Here is a 25,773-nt window from a genome sequence, read left to right as displayed (position 1 = left end):
CCACATAGAATTGTAAAAATCAAGATTTTTGAACTAGCGAGAGCGTAAATTAATTGCCCTGATATTTTTGCAGCCATCATTTCTATAATTTTACTTTCTCACCTAGTATTTTTAAAATGAGATTTAAGGTCTTGTTTTAATGGTGTTGATTAAAAAATGAGTGAAGATTGTTTTGCATTTTAAAAATGTTCTTAAACTTGTCCTGATAAATAGTTATGTATAGAAACTTGAGCCATCCAATTTGACTCTTCTAGAGCTTACAGTAGGATACAAGTGAACTAAAAAACAGCTTCTACCTTCCTATCCTTACCTTGGGAAGTGGCGTAGGAAAAGTAATTTTGACTCTGGCTTAGGCACCTGAACCAGAAAATTCTTGTGCGTGGGATGTAGCCTGTTCTCCGCTATGACTAGGCTCACTATTGACTCTGCTCGAAATGCCTATGGTTTTGGGGCGGGGGGGAGGTCCAGCGGATTCTTCATAGAGCAACTGTGGCTCTGATTAGATGGACCCTTCTTGGAACTGTGCTGAAAGGGAGATAATATTTTTCAAGATGTTTCCTGTGACTGGGCATCTTCATTATTATTGTTTATACTGGGAGTTTTTAACCTCTTTGGGGTTGTGGACCCCTTTGGCAGTCAGTCTGCTTTATGCCTATGGAACCCCCATGTCAGAATGGTGTTTTAAAATGCATAAAATAAAATACATAGGATTATAAAAGAAACCAATTATATTGAGAGAGTTATCAGAATATTAAAAAGCAAAAAACATGTGGATGGACTACTGGTGATAATTTTCAAATGTAGGAATAGGGACTAGTCTGTAAATTCGTTGATATTGGGAATTCACAGATGAGAAAACCCATCTGCTGCTTGTGGTCTTCAGGTGACCTTCCCAGGATCACACAGCCAGTATGCATCAGACACAGACCTTTGGAACCTAAGTCTTCCTAGGGCCAGAGTCCAGCTCTTGATCCACTATGCCATGACTATTTCCCTTTAAATATACTTTTAAAATAAAACAAACTCTGTAACAGGGGGGAAAAGTGTGACCTGTGATGGCCTTCCTGACAAGTGCAAATGAATTGGACGAGAGGATGGGGAAGTTAAAACACCGTCAATATAAGGACCCTCTCCCCTAACACTGTCTTGAATCAGAATGATAGTTCTGCTGCTTGGCCTTTCCTTGTTTCTCTCCTATCGGAGATCTCAGCTCTGCTTGTGATTATTTTCCCTGGAATCGTCTACATAAATATCATAGCTGTGGAATCACTTTAATGTTCCAAACTGCAGATTCTTCTTTTTACTTCCCTTCAGTGAATTAAGAGAACAAATTGTATTTAGTGTAAATACTAGAGGAAACAGTTGCACATGACAAAGGCTCCTGCATTTTTCCATCCAAGAGAAAGCAGTGATTAGGATGCATGTCATGGAAACCTTTTACTCCTTGATGTATTGGGGTTTTCCCATTAGCGGCTCCCTCTTGAAGTATATGTGCTGTCTCTTGTGGATTGGGTTGGCACCATCTTAGACAAGTGAGTGATTATGCTTAAGCCTTTGGTCAGCCTTCATTTTTTTGCTGGTCATCCAGAATAAATGTAATAGTATGTTTTCAGGGTGACCAAGTAAAATAGACATTATTGACCCAGGCCAGCATGGAGGCCTTCTGTTTGACCCAATGCAGGTGCTTCACCTTTTGACATAGGCTTTAATATTAACTGAATTCTCATATTTAGTTCTTTCCCCCTGAAATAGTTTTGCTTTTTTGCTTAGAGTCTTTAGCATGTGGAAAGCTCAGAATGTCTTCATTTCATCATAATTCCTTAGCTAAGATTGTACTCTATAGCATTGTTTAAATGTTATGGTTTCTTTTAAACAAATCTTTTAATTTTAAAATGGAAATACTTCTGCATACGTGATTAGAATTGTGCTTTTGTTTTGTTTTTGTTTGAGGGCTTGGAGGAAGACCTGTACTGATAAGATTAAACACATTTCTTGTATCGTTTATGTGACCTGTAATTAATAGCAGAGCCTATAATTAAGTCTATTTGGAGAAGGCAGAGCTAGCATCCTCAGTATATGAGGTATACCTGAGCTGTGTGTGGCATCCATGTGCCTTTCTGTTCCTTCCATTTAGTAAAGGGCATAAGCTAAAGAGAGATTTGCTACCTCTTTGGAAGTTTGTCCTTTAGAGAGGCCAAGAACAGGATCACCTTCCACTAACTGCTGGGTTAGATTAAAAATCATTTTTGATGGTGCACCCCACACAGTACTCATTGAGACTGGGTCCCAGCCGTCTGATGGGAATCTAGACAAGGAGCTCAGATCATGTTCTCTCTCTTCCAGAGTCTGATAAGGAGGAGAAGCCAGAAACCGTTGTCATCCCCAAGGAAGTCACATCAGCCCTGGGCTTACTGATGACTAACTACGGGAGCATGTCAGGGTCAGAGAGTGAGCCAGAGGGTGAGTAGTTGCACTTAATTGCATCATTTTTTTTTTTTGCCTGCAATATAACCTCTAGCATGAAATTCGCCTATTAAATCCTTTTCATATTGTACTGCACATCCAGGCTGCACATCCTTTATTTTGACTTTCAAGTTCCATTTTAATTTAGCGTGAGAGATAAAGTTAAACATGGGCAAGAGAGAAAGCCTGGGGGATTATGGGAACAGGTTGGGAGGAAGAAAGTGAGATGAATTCAAGGAGCTGAGCCTGAGCTTATATTTATATCTCTGTGTGCAGATATAAACACATTAGATGCCTGATGTGTATATTAGATAAAGACCAGACAGAAAAAAGATAAGAGAGTAGAAGACATAAAAATGATAGGGGCTAAAAAGAATGAAGGGCATGCTAAACAGTGTAGCAAAGAGTAATTTATTTTCTCTACTCCCTTTCCAGCCCTCCTTGGAAAGGTATGCAGGACCAAGGAGCCAGCCTGAAGGGCCCATTAAAATGCACAGCGCCTCTCATGGGTGGAGAGAAATTCTTCATGTTGGGTGCTGGCCTACAAAGGTTGGCAGGCTTGAGTGGTGGAAACCACTAAAGCAAACTTGGCTCTCCTTCATTCATTTTCAGCAAAGCATATGCCCTCAGAAATGGGAGTGATCTTTTATTTAGAAGTGAGTCATTCTAGAAAAGTCAGGGATGTGAAGCATAATTCTTAGCCTTTGGGGATGAGATCATGAAGAGTGGCCTGAAATAATGTATGTGAAAGTCTTTCAAAAAACCGTTAAGTGCTACTTCTATACCAGATGACTTCAGGGTGTCCGAAAAGTCTTAGTGCAGTTTTTAATAAATTAACCTTATAACTGCATTAATACTTTTGGGACACCTTGTCTTTGTAATACTGTTGTCAGCATCATCTTTTTCTTTTTTACATTTCTTTTTTTCCTCTTTTTTTTATTTTTTAGCTTACATCATTCATTTCCACAAGATTTTGAGTTACAAATTTTCTCCCCAGTTTTCCCTACCCACCACCCCAAAACAGCATTCCCACTGAATATCCCTTCCCCCAATCTTTCTCTCCCATATCTTCCCCCATTCTGCCTTCGACTTTCCAGTAGGTCACGGTGGATCTCTATGCCCCAGTGCCTGTATATCTCATTTCCCAGTTACATGTAAAATATTAATAATAATATGTATATATATTTTTTAAAGCATTTGATTTTAAAACTTTGGATTCCAGATTCTTTCCCTTCCTCCCTTGTTACCTACCTTCACTGGGAAGATAAGCAATTCAGTATAGGTTGTACCGTGAATAACTACGCAAAACATTTCCGTAGTGGATATACTGTGGAAGACTGACTATATTTTCCTCTGTCCTATCCCACCCCCCACTTGTTCTATTCTCTACTTTGATCCTTTCCTTTTTCAAAAGTGGATGCTTCCAACTTCCCTCCCCCCTAGCTTGTTCTCTGTTCCATCATCCTCCCTCCCCCTTCTCATCCTCTTCTCCCCTACTCTCCTGTAGGGTGAGATACCCTATTTAGTGTGTATGCTGTTCCCTCCCTAAGCCAAATTCAATGAGAATAAGGTTGACCCGTTCCCTTTTGCCTTCCTGTTCTTCCCCTCAATTGTAACCATTTTCCCTTGCCTCCTCTATGTGAGATAATTTACCCCATTCTGTCTCTCCCCATCTCCTCTCATTATATTCTTCTCTCACCTCTTAATTTCACCTTTTAAGTATCATCCCTTCCTATTCAATGCATCATCTTTTTCTTTTCTTCTTCTCCCTCTCCTCTTCCTCCTCCTTGTCTTTCTCAGCTTCTTCATCTTGGTAACAACCACGCCTTCTCCTGTAATGCCACTCTTAAAAGTGCCATGGTGGATAGAGCACTGGTTCTGAGTTCAAGTCTGTCTGAGATCCTAACTATGTGACCCTGGACAAGGCACTCGATCTATTTGCCTCAGTTTCCTCAGCTGTTAAATGAGAATAATAGAGCACCTACCTCCTAGGGTTGTTGTGAAGGTCAAATGTGTTAATATTTGTAAAGCACTTAGCACCTTGTCTGGCACATAGTAGGTATTGTGTAAATACTTGTTCCCTTCCCCCAGATGGACCCTTGACCTGACCCAGTTTTGTAGTCCATGTAGATGTAAGTTATGTTAGAATGCTATATGAATAATTAGGGTTAATTTTAATACATATTCAGAGTTCTTCAGCAGCAGAGGCCAGGTTCCACCATTGGAAGAGTTCATGGGTTTTTTCTCTTATGGCAAGATGATTTAATTTAAAAGGGCTGGGGAGGGGAAGGGAGCTCTGATGAGAATGAGAGTTTAAGAGTCTGAAGGTACAGGTTTACAGCATGAGAAGAGGGTCAGAATGGAGTTGGATAGGTTGATGAAAACTTTGAGACACTATTGAGAATGGTCTTTGGCAAAATCCCTTTAGGAAGCTGACAATATTCTGAGAGTTGAGTAGGCTAAAACCTCTTTTGCCAAGGTATTTTGGGACATGGCGATGATTAGGAGAGAGTCTTCCATTGTGAAAGAAGACATTTAGAGAAGCAACCAAGTGGACAGAGAGCTGGCTTTGAAATCAGGAAGACCCAGGATCACATCCGACCCCCGGATGCCTACTGGCTTTGTTACCTTGCACAATTCACTTAATTTCTTAGGGTCTCCACCACCTATCTAAGACTCCTGTCTTAGCCATCTGTCCAAGTTGCAGAGAAGGTGTCCATCCACATTGGCAGAGGAAGTTCTGTATATGGGTGAAAGTGTAGGTCTGGTTAAACAAAAGAAAAAGGGAAAAATGATATTCATTGTGTTACAAGCATGCAAAATTGTGTTATTTTCAACCAGTTGAGTTGAAATTTGACCATTCTGTTTTTAATCTAATAGAAGATTCCTTAGATGATTAGCTTCCTTGTTCCCTTCACAAAGAACAAAGACTTTGTTACTCTTGTATCCAGTATACCTAATGGTGAAATGATTCTTTAAACATAATATCTTGGATTTCTTCCTTATCAGGTCTGTTTGTGACAGGTGATATTAAAGAAGCTGTCCCCAGGTTTACTGAACCCTGTAAAAACAGGTGCTATTATTAATAGGGTGCTTTCTTGTCTCTTGTGCGCAGTCTTTAGTATCTTTGCATTCAAAGTTGCCATTTTGAGGCCATTACTATTCAAAAGCATAAACAAAAGAATTTTTAGTAAGGTAAGAAGGAGCCTCATGGAGCTAGAATTAAAATTGGGATGGAACAGTGAAGGGCAGATAGGAAGATGGCCCTAAATTAGGAGATGGTGCAGAAATCAAGAGGGTGCCCAAGATACTAATAGTGTTGTGTATTTTAATTCTCTGCAGCAGTAAGCTTTGATCTGTCCTCTATGCATCTGGTTTAGAATAATGGGACCAGTGTTTGAAGTGGGAGGGAGTGATAGGAAGCACTTTGGGACCCAGTTCTTTGGTGGCTGACATTCTTCCCCCCCAACCCTCTATTTGTAATTGTCACAAACCACTTTGGAGCTCACCTTCTGTCCTTCTGTACGTTTTCCTCATCTTATTTACCTTCCTAGCATAGTGAATCACAAAGTATCAGCACTAGAGAAGTTGTGAGGCTAACGTGCCTGTACCAGAAAACAATCCCTGTACTGTCTCCATCCCTAAGTGGAAGGCTTCTGTGAGGCCTGTGAGAATAGTGAAAACCCATGTCATAGGCTAAGTGTAACACCAGGTAGCACGTCAGGATCTGTATTCAGAAAACTGGTTCCCAGCTGTTTCCAGGTACACTGCCAGCTGGGTTGGCTGCAGAGATGGAAGAGGAGGAGAGGACCACCTTCTCTTTGGGCCACCAATGTCAATGCTAGCCAGATCCCTTCCATATAGAAAAGGAGAACTGAGTTCACTGTGGGACTGTCAGTGCCTTCCACATGTGTTCTCGCTCTGTTTTCTGCACAGTTTTTGGAAGAGACTGGAAATATTGCAGAAATTAGATTGATATAATCAATCATTAAACATTTATTAAGTACCTTTCGGGTGCTGGGGATTGTGCTAAGGGGTTGGGATACAGAAAGAAGCAAAAGACAGTTCCTGCCTTCAGAGTGCTTATAGTCTAATGGAGGAGATAATAAGCAAATAAATATATATAAAGCAAGCTTTATGCAGGATAAATAGGAAATAATTAGCAGGGGGAAGGTGCTGGAATTAAGGGTTGGGGAGGACTTTCTATAGAAGATGGGATTTTAGTTAGGATTTAAGGGAGCCAGGAAGATCAGTGGTCAGAGTGCAGAGGGCTCCAGGCCTGAGGGACAGCCAGAGAGAATGCCAGGAGCAGAGAGATAGAGTGTCGGTCCTGCTTGTAAGTGCTGCCCACTTGTTTGGTTGGGACTTTGTATGGAACAGAAGGGACCAGCCAGTGAATAATGTTGGGCAAAAGGCCCATCATCTGCAACTTTGGGAGAGAGAAAAGGATGTCAGATCTGTGATGGGACTCACATGTCCCTCTGTGAGGGAGAAGCATAATACCAGAGAGATTGGAAAGAACTTGGCAGAAGGTCTGCTGTGGGCCACAAAGCTCAGGGTTAGCTTTTGATGACTTTTTGTATCACAAATGGCATAGTTGATAATAGCGTGCTGGTCCTGGAGCCAGGAAGACCTGACTTTAAATATGGCCTCAGATACTAGCTTCATGACCCTGGGTAAGTCATTTAACTGTAAAAGGGAATAATACCCCCTAGGGTTGTTGTGAGGGTTAAATGAGATAATTGCGAAGTGTAGTAGGTGCTTCATAATAAATGCTTGTTTCCTTCTTTCCTTCCATCCATTCATCCATCACAGAACTTAATTGTAAAACAGTTTTAAGAGCCTTGTAAAATTCACGTACAGCAATTGTCTTTTGAAATTAATAAGAAATTCTTATTACGTTGAGCCTAGAACTTACCCTTTTTTTATGTCATTGAAATTTCTGCAATTTTGTTTTACTCTGTTTGTTTTAGAAACTCCCATCAAGATAGAAGCAGAATCTCCAACAGAAAACCAGGTCATCCTCAGTGAGGTCCCCCAGAATCAAAGTCAGGATATCAGGGAAAAGGAAAGAAACGTTCCTGTGGCTAAGACTAAGAACTTAAGGAAAAATTGGATGAGAAAAAATTGTAGGTATAGGAGAAACCTCTATGGAAAGAAGCCAGTATCTGAACCACAGAGAAGACGTCCACACCTCCTAGAGATGGTAAGTGATTTCTCTTCATGGTCTGCCATAAGGATGGGAGGCTTGGCTTTTTTTTTTTTTAATGGTCAATAAATAATCAGAGTTAAACTAAGCCTGACAGCAACATGAGAGTTTAGACTTGACAAAGTGGAAGGGAAACATAAATTGAGATTGATTTTTTAATATTTGAGATTCACTGAGGCAATCATACAGTTAAAAAGAAGACACATATTCTTAAAGAGATGTGAGATAGAAGAGTGGTCATTACCACATGCCGGTAACCACCACCACAAAGCCACAGCTATGCTACAGAAAGAAAATCACTAAAAGACCCCTTGGCCGTTATAACTTGTCTTCTTTGAAGGCCATTTTCAGATGTATCCTAGCCCTGGGTCCTTTCTGCACGTCCTCTGTCTGGGTGCCCTGTCCTGGCCATATCTGTTGTTGGTGAACAGTCTCTTGCTTGGCATCAAAGCGTTCATAAAGTCACATTCTTCAGAAATTGGAGAAAAGGAATGCCTCCTTTGGTTCAACAAAAACTGTCTACCTATTGATTAGAAAGAACAAAGTCTCCCCAACTTGAGGAGGACAAGAGGCGTTTCCAGGTCTTTTCTGTAAAGCTGAAAACTGCCCTTTGGGGCGACTAGTAATACAGTGGATGGAGCAGTGGGCCTGGAGTCAGGAAGACCTGAGTTCAAATCTGACCTCAGACACATAAGAGCTGTGTGACTTTGGGCAAGTTGCTTTTAACCTCTCTCTTCTTCCATTTCCTCTTCTATAAAATGGGGATAATCATAAATATTAAAGCATCTGCCTCCCAGGGATGTTTTGAGGGTCGGGTGAGATAATATTTGTACATTCCATCAGCACAGATCTTGTTAGATAAGAAGTGCTCTATAGTTACTTTTCTTCCTTGACTTCCTTCGTTTGATGGTGTATGAAAAATCTGTGTTTCTTTTGGCAAGTAACCTCTTACCAATGCTAGAATGTCCCTGACCACCATGTGCAGTTAACACATAGCTGGATGTAGTTTGGCTTGTATGAAAGTAGAACAAAAATACCCTGTACATTAGACTACTTTATCATTTTAAACACTGAAGTGTAAAACTCCTGGGGAACAAAGTTAAATCCCTGGTTTTTTGCCATTAAAAGACCATTACATCGTCTTCCAGTTTTTATTTAGCATCAGAAATGAGATCTGATAGAGCCCTTGCCCCTCCTTTGCAAAATGGTAGCTCATCTGCCTTCTGGAGGCACTTGGTGCTTGAATCCCAGGGATTATCCACCTCTCCAGTGACAATTCCAGGTTAATATCAGTGATGGTGCCAGTTTTCTGAAAGTGGGTTTCTCTCTAGTTTTTCAGAGGTCTACAAAGGTAAACACCCATCTTCATTCTATTTCTGTATTTGGATTTTTAATTGCCCTCTTCAGAGAGGACTGATTTCTTGATTTTTTTCTTTTCCCCCTCCCCATCATTTTCTCATTTTTCTAGCTCCCTTCCTTCTTCCAAGTTTGTAGACCCAGATCAGTGCGCAGAGTTCCCAGAACCTGGGGTAGAGCCCTCACAGCCTGCCTGGGGTAATTTGGTAGGAGGGGGAGGGATTCTACATTCTACTTCCATCCTAAAAAGAGTTTAGGTTTGTTTTTTTTTCCCTAAACATTAATGGATTTAGAGGGATGAGTTGTTTGTTTGTTTTTTTGTTTGTTTGTTTGTTTTTTTTTGCTTTTTGGAGGGGGGAAGGCAGGGCATTTGGGGTTAAGTGACTTGACCAAGGTCACACGGCTAGTTTTGTATTAAGTGTCTGAGGCCAGATTTGAACTCCTGACTCCAGGGCCAGTGTTCTATTTGCTGTGCCACCTAGCCGCCCCTAGAGGAATGAGTTCTGTGCGATGAGTCTCAAGTTAACTCAGTCTCTATTGACCAGTTTTGTGTTCCCGAGAGACTCTGGGACTGTCCTACATCCTCTCCCAGAACCTCATAATAGCAGCTGGTAGGACCCATTGACAGATCACTCACAGATCCTCTCTGTTGGAGTGGAGCCTTGGGGTACAAAGCGAAGACTCCACACAGCCCCGCTTCTCATCTCCTCAGATCAGGTATTCATGCCACATTCTAGGAGGTGGCTGTCTGGTCCTCTTAGGTTCTATGCTAAAAGTGACAGATCATTATTCCCTTCCTTTGGGACAGATACCCAGAGGCCATTCAGATGGCTTGACATCCATGACTCACTGCTTCCCTTTCTGTTAAAGAAACTCATTTTAATAGTAACAGTCCAAAATAGCATCTATTTCAGATCTGAAAGAATAAACAAATCACGATGTAAATCAATCTGTAACATACTTAGATTTGTTTTCCAAAAACCCTCCATGTAGCTCATAGATGTGTAGCCCTCTGTGTATACATAACTTATTCTCTTGTGTGCAGATGTGGGGATACTTGCTGTAGCAGACCATCTTTTATTTATCTTTAATTCACTGGCTAATCTTTTCTTTTGTTTTCAGCTTTTAGCACAGGACATAAGACATGAAAGAAATGTGATTTTGCAGTGCGTTCGCTACATCATCCAAAATGACTTTTTTGGACTTAACTCCAAGGCAGAGCCACTAGGAAAAACTGAGAATGGCCAGGTGTCTAGAGTTTCAGAATTGTGAACATTCCTGTCTGGAAGTCTAGTGGCGTGTTGGAGGCCAGCCCTGCAAGGACGTCTGGACGGAAGGGAGAACTTGTACTCTAGTTGATAAATCTCATGTAAGATATGATCTCGTACTCTCAGAGCATTTCATTGGAGAGGCCAGCAGACTCTTGGATCTATGCTTGCGCTGTCGGCATCATGCACAAGGTTTGCTGGCAGAATTGTTTTTTCTACTTCTAATTTTGATGCCCAGGGGAGTGTAGAGGCATCCCACAGGTCAGGTTATGGGACTGGAGTTTAAAAGGTATAACTCAGTTAAGCAGATACCAAGAGGCAGGGGTTGGGGAGGGAGGAAAATCTTAGCTTTTATAAATTGCTTGCACAATGAAGGAACAAAGTTATTTGACTTTTGATGAGGGGGGAAAGAAAAGAAATAATGGGATTAAATTGGGACTGTTAAAGGGTCTTCAGATTTACGTGTTAAAAAGTCCCAAGCACCTATAGTCAAGTCTAGCTGTGCTCAACCAGGTATTGCACTTTGGAAATGCTTTTGTAGACACGCTCTCAATTTATACTGTAGATTCAACTGAAGTGCCCTTTGCTATAGTTCAAGTTTGGACCATTGTTTTTTTCTAGTGAAAAAGCATGTGAAATCTAATATTCAATGAGGTTCAACTCATTTAATAGCAAAAGCAGTGTTGGTGAAATAATGTAAGGTAGGTCCTAAGTTTCATTTAATTCATCATAAAGATAATAATTTTATCCTTATTTTTAAAAAATAAGTCTTTTCTGAATAAAGCCATTGAGGTCTCTTGCCTCTTAAGAAAAATAACAGGGATTTTTGTTTGTGTATCCTTGTCATTTTGCATCATGTTTACTTACTATATGTGGCTTTGCACTTCAGCGTAAGATTAGAAAGGACTGGGTTTCAGAAAATCAGTCTGTTGAACTTCTCGTGGTCTCTTCCCCTCATCTTTCTTGGCCTCACTTAAAACCTTTGATTTTATCTATCTATCGCCTTCTTTTCCTTGCTACTCTTCTTTTTCTAGGTTTTTGTAACACTGTTCTCTCTGTCTGACCACTCCTGGTCTGTATCTTACGCCAGATCCTCTCTGACCGTGAGTGGCCCCCCCAAGATTCTGGCCTGGGATTGCTTCTCTTCTCCTTCTATACTATTTTGCTTGGTGATCTCATTAGCTCCCGTGGATGTAGTAACTATCTCTCTGTCAATGATTTTTTGATCTATTTATTTAGACTTAGCTTCTGTTGTGATCTCCAGTCTTGTATCACCAAGGGTATTGGACGTCTCTAATTGGATGTTCCCTAGGCATTTTAAACTCATGTCCAAAACAGAACCCGTTACCTTTCTTCCCAAGCCCTCCACTCTTCCTAACGTCTCTCGCTGGTGAGGCTCTGTCCTCCGGGCTTACAACCCAGGTGTTCTCCTCAGCTCCTCACTCTCCCTCATCTCCCATGTCCAGGCCCTGTCGATTCTACCTTCCCAGCATCTCTCAGTTTTACCTTCACAGCTTTCTTGTGTAAGTGCTCTTTCTCCTCTGACACTCGTACCTGGATTGCTGCCACAACCTGCTGGTGGGTCTTCTGCCCCACATCTGTCTTCCACTTAACTTTCAATGGAATCTTAAAGCACAGATATTCTGACCTCACTGCCCCCCAGTAAACTTCAGTGGTTTTTCTGTCACCTCCAGATCAAATATGAAATCCTCCCTTTGGCTTCAAAAGCCCTTCAGAGAACTTTGACCCTGCCCCTTCCTACATTCCATTCTTCTGTTTCATTCCCCTCCCTACCCTCTGGGATCAAACACCACAGACCTTCATGTCGTTCCTTGAACACAACACCATATTCCCTTTGCACTGGCTGTCCCCTAAGCTTGAAACGTTCTCTTCCTCCATCTTGGAATCCCTGGTTTCTGTAGACAAACCACCTTCTACATGAAACTTTTCCCGGGGGTTGTTTTGTATCTGGTCTGTATGTGTTTTCTACATGTGTGCTTATACATACACATTTTGATCTTCCACTAGGATGTAAGCTCTTTGAGATCAGGGGCTTTTATTTGCCTTAGTATCCTAAGCAAGTCACATGCCATTTAGTACATCACATCTTAATAAATACTTGTTCATTGATTGATTCGTTCATTCAGCCAAGGTCTCCCCAAACTTGACTCCAATAGCTTTACATTAGAGGTTTTCTCCAAGATGAAATTTATTGCATTGACTAACACCATAAGAAAACTTCAGCCTAAGATTGAAGTTAGATGCAAGAAAATATCGATCAATATTTGAAGGTAGTCAGGTAGAAAATATTCACATTTATCTCATTCTGTATGGAAGCAACCTGAAGCACACCCAATTGCCAACCTGGTATAAATTTAATTTGTGTTATTTAAGATGCACGTAGATCCCTGTTCTTACCTTCTCATTCACTATGATTGCTTTCTCTCCAGTATGCTGTCAAACCATTAATAATAATAGTAACTAACATTTATGTAGTGTTTCCTATGTACCAGACACTGTGCTAATAAACCCTTTATACTTACTGTCTCATTTGATCCTCATGACAAACTATTATGTTTCTGGGATTGAGGTGCTGTGACCACGCTTTGCATCAGGTGATTGAAGCAATCCTGATCCCCGGATCTTGTTATTTGATGGTGAATAACATTAAGGGGAGATATTTGGATGGCTGTTTTGATGAGCTCTCTCCAACAATAGTGATAAGGGTGTCAAGAGTGTGAGGTGTTGCCACTGCCAGACCCTAAGCAGAGCCTTCCCTGTGGCGGCACTGAAACGTGGCAGTCCTATGTAATGAATAAGCAAGCTTTATTTTTCTTTTAAGTACCTACTCTGTGTCTGTGTGTATATGTAGGGTCCTGGGGACACGAGGACAAAAGTGAAACATTCCCTACAAAGGAGGCAGACAATATATGTACTAGAAGTATGTATAGAATAATTACAAGGTAACTTAAGGGGAAGGCATTAAATTATTTTGTATTTCTTGATTTATGGGTACATTGTCTCCTTTAATAGAACATAAGCTCCCTGAGGGAGGGAAAGCTAAATTTTTGTCACTATATTCTCACTCAGCACATGTATACCATCATGCACATAGTAGGTGTTTAATTGAATGCTGTTGAATTGAATCTGTAGCCTGAGGACTGTTTTTTTATAAGACTTATTACTCACTGTGTCTCACTGGTAATGTTCTGCCTCTTGCATGATGGTCTCTTCAGTGCTCTTTGAGCCAACTGTAATTTTGGTTTCTCTGAGATGGGTGTTCCATCACTTGAGACCCTTTAACATTACAGGGAGAATGCTGTTACTAAAAAGATGGGCTTTGATGTCAGGAAACATCATGGGGTTGTTCAAAGTGCTGCCTGTGCTCCCAGATGCAATCAGGTCTCAGTTTCCTTCTCTGTAAAATGAAGGTTTTTGACTAGATGGCCTCAAGTCTATTCCAACTTTAACTCTATGGTCCAGCATCCTTTCTAAAATATGACATTCAGAATTAAATCCCATATCCCAGATGTGATCTAACCAGGACCATTCATTAATATGTTAAATATTACTGCCAATTAAAAGTATGGATGGGGAAATCTGCTTTAAAAAAAAAAAAGATCTTTTTGTTCTTTGAGAGAGGGAGATGCAAAAAATGTGAATAAACACAGCATTTAAATATGCTGCATTTTTCGTTGTTGTGGTGCTGGGCCTCTCAGAAAGAGGCTTAACAGTCTGGAATTTCAGGATCAGGAATGAGATCCTGTTTTGTTCTTTATCATGCCTGCCATATGCTGCACCCCGGAGTGCACTGCATCCTATAAATACATTTTGTATTGATGTCAGAGACATTTTTTGAGTTTTCTCAGAAAGGCACCAGTAGATATCTCTTCCTGCGCCTCTGTATTTTGCTAAGCTTCAACCTTTCTGTGCATGGAAGGAAACAAGTATCTTCTCTTGGGTTCCTTTGGTGCGTTGTATAGGAGTTTCCACCGCCCGTTTCCCAACATCCTAACATGAGCATTCCCTACCTCTAGCACTTGGAACATTTGATTTCACCATTTCTTATACTTTGGAGTCAGAGACCTTCAGTTCAGTGTCTCATCTTTGATTTTCTTATATTCCCATTCTTTTTGTCAGTCCTGACCTCTAGGGTTTGTTCTCCAGTAAGAGGATTTAAGAGCATCTGTGTGACACAGTGAATAGAGTGCCAGGCCTAGAGTCAGGAAAGGTTATCTTCTGAGTTCGAATCTTGCTTCAGGCACTTAGGTAGCTGTGTGACCCTGGGCAAGTCATGTAACCCTGCTTGCCTCAGTTTCCTCATCTGTAAAATGAACTGGAGAAGGAAATGGCAAACCACTGCAGTACTTTTGCCAAGAAGACCCCAAACAGGGTCACGAAGAGTCAGACACAACTCAACAACAGCAACAACAAAGAGGATTTAAAATTCTTTCTTGAAAAAAGCAATACTTTACATTGAGAAGTCAGAGTCTGACTTACAGCTATAGCGATTAAGGGCTTTGTCATGCCAGGTCTGCTTACTGTTCCATTTTTAAATTGTTTGTGTTGAGGGGTTTCAATCCCTTTGCTGTGTCTGGTTTCATGTTGTCTTATGCCATGGTTTTATTCTACCAGACTCTTTGACCAGTTAGCTGGTAACTGTTTAACAAAGTCCAAGTGCTTCAAATCTGGCCTCAGAAACATATTAGCTGTGTGACCCTGGGCCAGTCACATGACCTGTTGCCTCAGTTTCCACATCTGTAAAATGAGGGTTATAATAATAGCACCTGCCTCCAGGGGTTGTGACGATCAAATGAGATAATAATTCTGAAGTGCATAGCATGTCGTAGGTATGATATAAATGTTAGCTATAATTTTTATTATTAATTTCCCGCTCTACAGTTGAGGGACTTAATCAGGGTTCTACAGCTAGTGAGTGTCTGAGGCTGGATTTGAACTTGAGCCTTCCTGACTCCATATCCAGTGTTCCTCCTGACCACCATCTCACCACCTCTGAAATGAAGGCAGTGGCTATAAATCCCTGTTCTAGGAGTTTAGTTCTAAATAGGAGAAGGGGTATAGAATGAGAGTGACGCAGCAAGTAGAGAGCCTTGGACTAGATTTGGAGCCAGAGGACTGGTTCAGATCCACACTACTATTTAAGCCTCAAGTATTCTTGGACAAATTGCTTAATATATCTGGGCTGTAGTTCCTCATCTCTGAAATAGGGGGGTTGAACTAGAATGAGTCCAAGGTGCCTTCCCAAATGAAAACTGTGATCCTGTAATCTTACAAAAATCAGTGACTTGGATAAAGGCATTGATGGTGTGCTCATCACATTTGTAGATCACACAAAGCTGGGAAGGACAGCTACTACACCAGATGACAGAGTTAGTCCAGAGAATTGAGGTGAATTTAACAACTAAGATGGAATTCAATAGGAATAAAGGTAACATTTTATTTAAAAAAAAAATCAACTTCACAAATACAACATGGGGGAGAAATGATTAGATGGCAGTTCTGGAAAAAAAAAATCTGAGGGTTTTATTGTACCGTAAGTAATGTGAAATGTCAACCAAAAAAACTAATTCAGCCTTTGAATTAAGAGGCATACCTTCCAGGAATTAGGGAGACCCTAGGATATACCTACTGTAATCTTTTCTTGTCATACTTCGTCTGGAATATTGTGTTTGATTCTCTAGTTTTTAATTGAATATTCAGATAGAATTTCCCTGTGATCAGGGAAAGATTTTGAGACCTGGTAGCATGGTCTTCTAGGAATTATAATTCCAGTTGGTTACAAAAGGAAGAAAAAGTACAAGAGAATAGAATGTAGGGAAATAAAATAATTAAGTCATAGCTATAAATATGGATGAACTCACCCATAAAATGTAAGAGAATAGCAGATTAGAAAGCAAAATCTAACAGTGTTTTCAAGAAACACACTTGTAACACAAAAATTAATACAGAGTTAAACTGAGAAGCACGAACAAAATCTGTTATGCTTCAGCGACTCAAAAATAGAAGGGGTAGCTACTATGATTTCAGATAAAGCTATAGTAAATATAGATAAAAGTAAACAGAAATAAACAGGGAAATCACATTATGCTTAAAGGCAACATTGTGATTCAACATCAATAATTAATATATATGTGTACCTTCTAATCATATGCACATATACTATGCCATAGAGAACTAGTAAAATGATAATAGTGGGGAATCTTAATGTACCCCTTTCAGATGTAGACAGATCTAACTAGAAGATAAAAGAGTTAAGAATGTGAATAGAATTTTAGAAAAATTAAAGAAGATTTGGTTGCTGGCTATTATTAAATGAGAATAAAAAGGAATGCCCTTTACATGTATATGGCAACTTTCCAAAAATTGACCCATGTATTGAAACATAAAGATCACACCCCACAAAGTGTAGAAAAGCAGAAATACTAAACACATCCTTTATTATTGTAATGCAATAAAATGATATTAAAGGGCCCTTGTGTCATAAATTAAGAAGAAATTGGAGATTAGATAAAATTCTAAGGAAGTAATAGGTCAAAGAACAAATTATAGAAGCAATAGAAAATCTTATCAAATAAAATTTTAAAATGAGATAGTTAAAACAGTTGAAGGCAGATTTTCCATTTCTAAATAATTTTATTAGTAAAAGAAAAAGCAAATCACAGAACTGAATGTGGAATTTTAAAAAACTTGAATAGCAACAATCAAAATTCCTTAATTAAGTGACAAAATTAAAGTTCAGAAAATTAAAAATAAAAAAAATTGAAAGCAAAAATACCATTGAATTGATAAATTAAACTTTATTTAAACACTCATTCTTATAATTTTTCCTTAATATATGAAAGTGTTTTTTAAACCTAAGAACAAATACTGCATATAATGGAAAAAAGTTAAAGGCCTTCCCAGTAGAATCAGATCATTGCCGCCTAGTCCTAAAAATGCTAGCAACAATAATAAGAAAAAAGGAGATGAAGGAATGAACAATGAAAAAACCCCAACAAGATTGTTGCTTTTTTAAGGTGATTTGATAATATACTTAGAGAACCTTGACTAGAGGGTCAGCTAAAAATAATTAAAATAACTAATAATTTCAGCAAAATTACAGGATACAAACTAAACATATATATCATCAGATTCCTGTGTATAACCAACAAAATACAGAAAGAAATTCCATTCAGTAAATGCAGAAGCTATAAAATATTTGGGAGTGTAAGATTCATTATTCAGCATAACTACAGAAATTCAGACCTAAATAATTGAAGAAGTATTAAGTGCTCATGGGTAGCTTGAGCCAATGTAATAAAAATGACAATATTATGTAAATCAATTTACTTATTCAGGGTTGTCCAAACTCTCAAAAGGATAACGAAATTCATACGAAGGATCAAAAGGTGGCAGAAAAAAGGTAATAATGAAAATTAAAAGTGGAAAAGAAGATCTATCAGTAATAGCTCTCAAATTATGCTAAAAAGAAGTAGTAATTTTTTAACGGTTTAAAAAACTCTTAGTAAAACATTAGGTGTGGAGGAGTGATCAGGCACAGTAGCATCATGTAACACTAACATAGTTTTTTGTTGTTTTTGTTGTTGTTGTTTTATAAACTTTTTCCTGAGGGAAGATTTCATTAATTGACAAAAAACTACTAGGAAGCTAGATGCCAAAACACCTGACACCAAGAAAAACTCTAAATGTATATATGAACTAGACATAAAAATTCACATAATAAACAAATGGGAGGAACAAAGGGGAAATCACATTTTAGATCTAGATGGGGAAGAATTCCTGACCAAACAAGGAATAGAGAGACTCAAGCAAGATAAAATGAATAATTTTGATTATATGAAATTTTAAGTTTTATACAAACAAATCTAAAGTAGTAAAAATTAGAATGGAAAGAGGTAACTGGGGAAAAAATGTTTGCGGCACATTTTAAAAAATCTCTTATCTAAGATATGTAAGGAAGTGGTTCAGATTTATAAGACTTAAGAGCCATTCTCTAAAACATAAATGATCAAAAGATGTTAATAGTTATTTTTCCAAGGAAGAAATCCAAGTTATCAGCAATTATATGGAAAATGCTCTAAATCACTAATAATGAGATAAATGCAAATTAATGCACTTGAAGTTCCACCTCACACCTATTAAAGATGATTTTTAAAAAATTGACATATTGGAGGGATTATGGGAAAACACCAACTACTTATGTCCTACACCCCAAAGAAATCAAAGAAAGAAGAAAAAGATCTATACATACAAAATCATATATGGCAGTTCTTTTCTTTCTTTGTAATTTAGTATTTTATTCCCCCCCATTACATATAAAAACCATTTTCAACATTCATTTTTAAGATTGAGTTCCAAATTCTCTCCCTTCATCCCCACACCTCTCATTGAGAAAGCAAACAATTTGACGTAGGTTATACATGTGTAGTTGTGCAAAGCATTTCCATATTAGTCATGTTGTAAAAGAAAATGTAGAGCAAAATAAAAACCTAAGAAAAAGTTTTTAAAAGTATATATAGCAGTTCTTTTCATGGTAACCAGAAATTGAAAACTAGGGAGGTATCCTATTGGAGAACACATTCTATTGAATAAACAAATAGTAATATTTGTTAAATGGAATAGTAATAGATGAATGCAATAGAATGTTAATATGCCCTAAGAAATGATAAAATGGATAAATTTAAGAAACTGGAAAGACTCAACTGATTCTGGGCAAAGTAAGTAGAACTAGGAGAACAATTTAATGATGATAACAACATGATAGGGAAAAACAACTGTGAAAGGCTTTAGAATTCATCAATGCAGTGATAAACTCAAAGTCCAAAAGATTGAAGATAAAACCCAACATCCACCTGACAGAGGTGATAAAAACTCCCAATTAAGAACCAAATAGGACCTTTCTGACACGGCCAATGTGGGAATTTGTTTTCCTGGACTTTGCAGCTATATGTTGAGGGCTTTATTTTTTTTTTAATAGATCTTTTTATTTGCCCAATAAGGAGGTTGTAGGGGGTGGCTAGGTGATGCAGTGAATAGAGCACCAGCCCTGGAGTCAGGAGGACCTGAGTTCAAATGCGGCCTCAGACAACACTTACTAGCCATGTGTGACCTTGGGCAAGTCACTTAACTCCAATTGCCCTGCCTTCCCCCCTCCAAAAAGCAAAAAAGAAGAGGGGGGGGGTTGTAAGAGGTAGCATAAGGGACTGATGGACTGATTAATAAATATACATATATTTTTTTTTGCTTTTTGGAGGGCAATTGGAGTTAAGTAACTTGCCCAAGGTTACACGGCTAGTTTTTTTTGTGTGGGTGTTAAGTGTCTGAGGCTGGAACCAAACTCAGGTCCTCCTGACTCCGGCGCTGGCGCTTTACTCACTGCATCACCTAGCCACCCCAATAAATATATTTTTAAAAAGAGGCGTTCTTCTTCCTCCTTTCTATCCCTCATCCCAAGATCAGTAATTCATTTTTGCTAAAATGCTAAGGGACATTTATGTTACGTTTTTTTCTCTGTAGTGCTTTCTTTTTATTTAGCTCTACTAAAGGACAAGTATGTTGCCTTTAGAAGGCAGTGTAGTGGCAACAACCAACTGAGAATCCTTTAAAAATTTTACTCGGCCTATTTGTCCAGATCCAGCATGAGACAATTGCCTGGCCCTGCCCCCAGAACTAATCTGAAATAGAGAAATACAGCATGACCCATCTTTGATATTTTTTTGAATTCCAAGTCAAAGGAGTCACTGACTCTTGCATCTCAGTTTCACTGTGGGAGCTCTGCTCCACATCTTTGGTGGCCTTGGGGAAGCAAGTCCCTTAGTATTTAGTGGCTCCTTACAAATGGAGAGGAAGACACTTATCAACCCGATTATCAGTCATCATTGTTTACAGAAGAGTGTGTTACAGTTAAGTATTAGTGGAGAAAAGTGGAAATAAATCTGTTCTTTGAATAAAATTTTTGAAAGCATAATGTGTTTCAATTGTTGCGTTATTTTATCAAGAATTTCCTGAGATCATATTATGATGGGAGGAAAGGGAAAAGTACTGACTGCAAGTCATCTGTCCTTTATAGGGCTGCAGATTCCTTGCTTCTTATTTCCAGATTGGGGAAGGTTTTAAAAACTGATTTCTGGTTCATAGCTAAAAATACCAGGGCTCAAATTAGGTGAGAACTTAGCACTCACACTATTTTTGGTGGCGTCAGGGAAATGGGACAAGGAAATATACCTTTTATTATTTGGAGGGAGAGATGTTCTCTGGTGTTGTTTTAAAAAGTAATGAGTATAAACTATGAAATCCCTAAGAAATGCTATTTTTTAAAAAGGGGCATGAGGAAAATGAGAAAATCCTGAATTAAAGCAGAACTGAGTATGACTAGGCAGTGTCTGTGTGGGTTGTCATTTCCTTGAGTCTTCTAGAAAGGAAAAATACTTGAGCTTGAATTAAGCTTTCATTCTGTTAAATGTGGTAGATTGTATCATAACAGACCATTTCCTCATACTGCAGTGTATTGAGGAGGACCAGAGAGAAACTTGGAGATACAGTGCTCAGACTCATGAGAAACATAGCTCTGGGCTGAAGGGTGTATTGAAGGGTATGTAGGTGCAGTCCTCACTTAGCAGCTCTGTTCACGAGTGGATGCAACTTCAGCAGGCCCTAAGCTGACAGCCCAATCAGTCGTGAGTCAGGAGTACCTCCTGATCTTCAATTCTAGAGAGATGGCAAGCCCTACTAATAAAACGAGGGGAGCAACGTCTTTGGAAATGTCTGTGATGTGAAAATGAAAATAAAAGATATCAATAAATTTTATTTTAAAAGATAAAGCAATTTAAGATGTACCAGTGGCAGTCAACCCACGTTCTGAGTGACTTGGGGCTTCTGGAAACAAAGGAAATTTTAGACCCCATAGAAAGGCAAGGATGGAAAAATACAGGTAATTTCCTTGTGACATCCCCTGGACAGTCAAGCAAATTACCTCAAGTGTATGCAGGGCCTAGAAGGAATTTGTGACAGGAGGCATGTGACTTACCTCTGAGAGGGGACTGTAGGAGCAAAGCTAATAATTGGTAAATAGAAACAAGCCAAATTCAAGGCATAATTTAGATAATGGCGTTAGCCCTATAGTACTGTGAGGCTGCCTGCCTCATCTGCATTCCATGCTCCCCTGAAGTCTCTGTGCTTGTTACTTTGTGCTCCTTGGGGAGGGGGATGGGATTAGTGGAACTCAGTTGCTCTTACAACCTTGCAATGCAGTAAGATGGTTGAATTTGCTGACTGTTTCCCCAAATGGCAGAAGGAAACTTACCTTTTGCATCCAGAAATTCTATACTGTCAAGTGAAAGAGTACAGTGTCAGCTGTAATCCTGATATTTCAAATGTTAATGACCTTGTGGAGACTTACTTAGAGTCCAGCTTAAGTTGAACTTAGCTGGTCAAGTAAAACTTGACCAGAATTTTTCCTTTGTACTCTACACTTTGCAAGTGATAAGAGAAAAAACTGATATTTGGTATATATTCCAAATAAGTAACTTCTACAAGATGTCCTGGGACCAGCATACATCCTGCCCAAACTCTTTCACCTTGCTGATCTTCATCCTGTATATCTTATCTACACTGAAGTTATCATCAGCTATTCAGATTGCTGGCCTTGACTCACTTCAAAATCCTGACCTCCCCCCACCCCCACCCCAAATGTCCCCATTTATAAGAAGTGTGCAAACTCTGGACTGCCATATATTAGATCTCATTGAGATAGGAAAGTGTGCAAACATTCTCATGAAACAGGGCTGGCGATAATGAAGCAGTGTTTCTCTACTAAATTCCAGAAGGCTTCATTCAGGAGATGGGCTTTTATTGTTCTCATTGCTATATCTCTAATAGGCTGTGGCATATTCCTAATGATAACTGGCATGCAAGAAATAGGAAATACATGATCAAGGAAATATCTGATCAGAGAAGGAGACAGGTCAATCATTCAGCAAGACTGAGACTTAACAGTTGAAAAACCCAAGTGCTGCAATTGGTGCCCAGGAAATGCTGAAAAATTCGGAAGACGGTCTCTGATGTGTTGGGTAGATTGACTGATGTGTTGGGCAGACGTATGGAAGGATGTGTGAAGAATTAAAAAGAGAGGAAGGTGAAAATGGATTGGAATCTATGCCAATGGAAAGACTGGACCATAGGGGCAGCTAGGTGGCGCAGTGAATCCTGGAGTCAGAAGGACCTGAGTTCAGATCCAGATTCAGACACTTGACACACTTAGTAGCTGTGTGACCTTGGGCAAGTCACTTAACTCCAATTGCCCTGCCTTCCCTCCTCAAAAATAAAAAAAAAGATTGGACCATAGATCCACCACAGTAGGACTGAAGTGCTGTTATAATAGTCATAACATCATAGAGTCAGAGTTGGAAAAGACCTGAGAGGCCAAGAAATCTAACCTCATTTTACATATGAGCAATCTGTCGTCCAGTGAGGTGATGACTTCTTCGAGGTTACAAATACAATGCCAAGCTTTGAACATGGGTCCTCCAATTCCAAATCTAGAGCTTTTTCTAGTACATTATGCTGCCTATATTAAATAATGATTACAATATTAATGAGATTACAAATACAGTGCTTTGAGTTTTTAAAAGTACTTGAAAGCTAAAACAGCTTACCCAGAGTCCCATAATTTAGGAAGTATCAAGAACAGGAGTTGAACTCAGATCTTCTGATGCTATGAAGTCCAGTGCGCTTTCTCATATGCCAAACCACCTTTCTGCATAAATAAAAGATGGTCTGGAAGACTGGCAGAACATAACAGACAATGTCAGCTGCTGGGGCCATATTGAGGTTTCAAAAATGTATTAATGTATGTTTTCACTTGTGTAAGGTACCACTGTACCTTAATGGATATCCATCAGTCAACAATTGTTTATTAATTGTTTCATATATACTAGATACTGTGCAAAGGAAGGGGGAAAAAAAAACCAGTCTTTGCACATAAGTCCACATTGGAGAACGTAGCATGGAAGCTTTTATGTACCTACAAGGTATAGCCAGGATAGCTGGAAGGTAGTCTTAGGGGGAACACAGTAGCATTAAGGAGGACCAATAGACTTCTTGCAAAAGTTGGGATTTTACTTGAGATTTGAAAAAGCCAGGAGGCAGAGAAAAGAAAGAGCATTCAAGGCAAGAATCTTTCTGATTCTTGCCATGCCCTCCCATACAGCCTTGAAAGCCAATATACTCAATGCATCAGATTTCTTCCTTCAAGTTTTTCAGTATTTCCTAGGAGCTCATCACAGCATTCAGACCGTCCAACAGTCATGCCTCATTCCCAGGGGATAGTCAGCAAAAATGCATGAAGTCAGGAGATACCTTGTATGACTGGAGTCACTGGATTGTAAAGTACATGGAAGTGAAAGAAGCTGGATGGTTGGTTGGGTGGTTGCCCTTTGTTCTGGAAGAAGACCAAATGACATTACTATGTTGGAGTCCAGGTACAGTGTGTTCAGCTGTGGCTGATCAGACCAATACAAGTTTGGAATGCTCTACTACAGGTCAAATAATCCATATGAACTTTTGGGGTGGAGATGTCTCTAAGAGAAGTATGAGAAAACGGGAGAGGTAGGAAGGGGTTTAGTTAGGAAGGATTTTAGAAGTCAGACATGATTTGATATTTGGTCCTAGAAGTAATAGGGAGTCACTGGAATGTATTGAGTAGAAGGGTGACATGTCATTTTGACAGCTGAGGAGAGAGAGGATGGACTGATACAGGGAGAGACTTGAAACAGGGAGACCAGGAAAACAGCAGGTTACTGCCATAGTATGTTATCATTATCACTGACTATATCACCCTTGCTATGCATGGTAATTGTTATAATTTTATTCAGCATGCTGTAGCAGCGAGCACCCCAGGGGTCCCCAGGGTGGCTGCCAACACAGGTTCTTAGATCTGCTTTGATAGAGGAAAGCAACTCAAAATGGGTTAAGAAGCTTACTTTAATCAGTCAAACATATATCGTTTACCTAGTTCAGGGGAAAAAGGTCAGCACCCCGAACTTCAGAGTATACAGACAGAATTATCAAGACAGAGAAACAGATCAAGTAGACAGATTTCCAAACTGTCCAACCATTACATCCATACCAAATCAACATCTGGGTTTTTCAAAGCCGGGGGCCTCTCAACAACGGCTTCCCAGAGTCTCATCTGATCAAATCACAGAACACTTATCAAAATGAGCCCCAAAACAAAGCTACACATCAAGGCTTATATAGCCTTCTCCTGGCTCAGAGAATGTAACAACCTTATTGACTCACTGGCCAATCAAGAAGTATCTACTGAAAAACAAGCCTCCCACCCCAGGCTCCAGATGCACTTTAGTCTAGGGGCAGGGAAGATCTTAAAAATTTACATTTCCATTACACATGCCCACATTAAGCATCAGCTACTCAGCAGCTTTTAGAACATTGACTTACCTATGATTTCCATCCTTAGACTTTCAAATACAATTGAGATAGACTATGAATTTCATAGGGAAAGAACAAGCAAATGTCTTTGAGAATGGGGACCAGGGGAACATGAGTAAACAGGAGTTCACAAGTCATTCAAAAACCCTTTTAGTTCCAGCCTACCCCTACCCCCAATGACCTACCCAAAGCCAGACTCTCTGCACAGACAAGGCACATTTTTTTCTAGGTATTTTTTTTAAATTAAATGACAATACATATATATTTTTAAATATAGCATTTGAAGTTTCTCTTATGGCTTGCCTTTTTTTAATAGCATTTTATTTTTTCCAAGTACATGCAAAGACAATTTTTTAACATTTTAAAAAAGATTTTGAGTTCCAATTTATTTTCCTCCCTCACACCCCCCTCCCCCAAGACTTTAAGCACTTTGATACAGGTTATGTATCTAGGCACATTTCAAGAATCCAGACCTTGGAGACCACAGCCTACTCATGTTGAATGATAGATACAGACTGCTCATGATTCCAGAGTAAGAAACATTCCCACTTCACCTCAATTCGATTCCATGCGCACCAGCTACCATGTGAGACACTGAAGACCCAAAGGTGGAATGTGGGCTCTGCTCTCCAGGAACCTATAGTCGACCAGGGAACAGCAGGGAAAGCAAGGACAAGTCCAAATATGAGGAAAGAGGGTGGGCTGAGTACAGAGAGCACTTACTAACATTAGGCAGTTTGAAGAAGAAGAGACCACTTTCCCCTTGGAGGTGGAGGTGGATCATGGAGAAGGCTGTCTAAGCTGGGCATTGATGGAGGAGGGAGACTTCAACATAGGAGAAAGGTAAGGAGCCATTTCAGCCAGTCATGGAAGGGACAGCATGAGCACAACCATAGAGATGGGAGAGGGGAAGATGAGAAGGGGTGAAGAACAGTGCTGTTTGCTTGGATGTAATATACTTGAAAAGAAATAACCCTGAGATTATTCTAAATCTGTGGACTGGAAAGA

At 39.5% G+C, this 25,773-nt stretch overlaps 1 protein-coding gene across 2 annotated transcripts in view; it reads left to right on the top strand.

Annotated features, from left to right (window-relative positions):
- The window catches only part of NUFIP1 (nuclear FMR1 interacting protein 1), a 58,304-nt gene extending 41,215 nt beyond the window's left edge, over window positions 1-17,089 (top strand). For both annotated transcript variants that reach the window (XM_069068706.1, XM_069068705.1), the window contains 3 exons: window positions 2,344-2,460; window positions 7,437-7,669; window positions 10,151-17,089. In XM_069068706.1, the coding sequence (XP_068924807.1) occupies window positions 2,344-2,460; window positions 7,437-7,669; window positions 10,151-10,300 (500 nt within the window). In that variant the 3' untranslated portion in view covers window positions 10,301-17,089. The remainder of the gene's footprint in view (window positions 1-2,343; window positions 2,461-7,436; window positions 7,670-10,150) is intronic.
- The last annotated feature ends 8,684 nt before the right edge of the window (window positions 17,090-25,773 follow it).

This window comes from Petaurus breviceps, unplaced genomic scaffold (assembly GCF_028583685.1).
Source record: "Petaurus breviceps papuanus isolate PSGF00001 unplaced genomic scaffold, PetGlider_PUasm1.0 90769, whole genome shotgun sequence".
Classification (NCBI taxonomy): Eukaryota; Metazoa; Chordata; class Mammalia; order Diprotodontia; family Petauridae; genus Petaurus; species Petaurus breviceps.
Note: the sequence above shows the minus strand (reverse complement) of the source record. Positions and strands in the feature narration are given on the sequence as shown.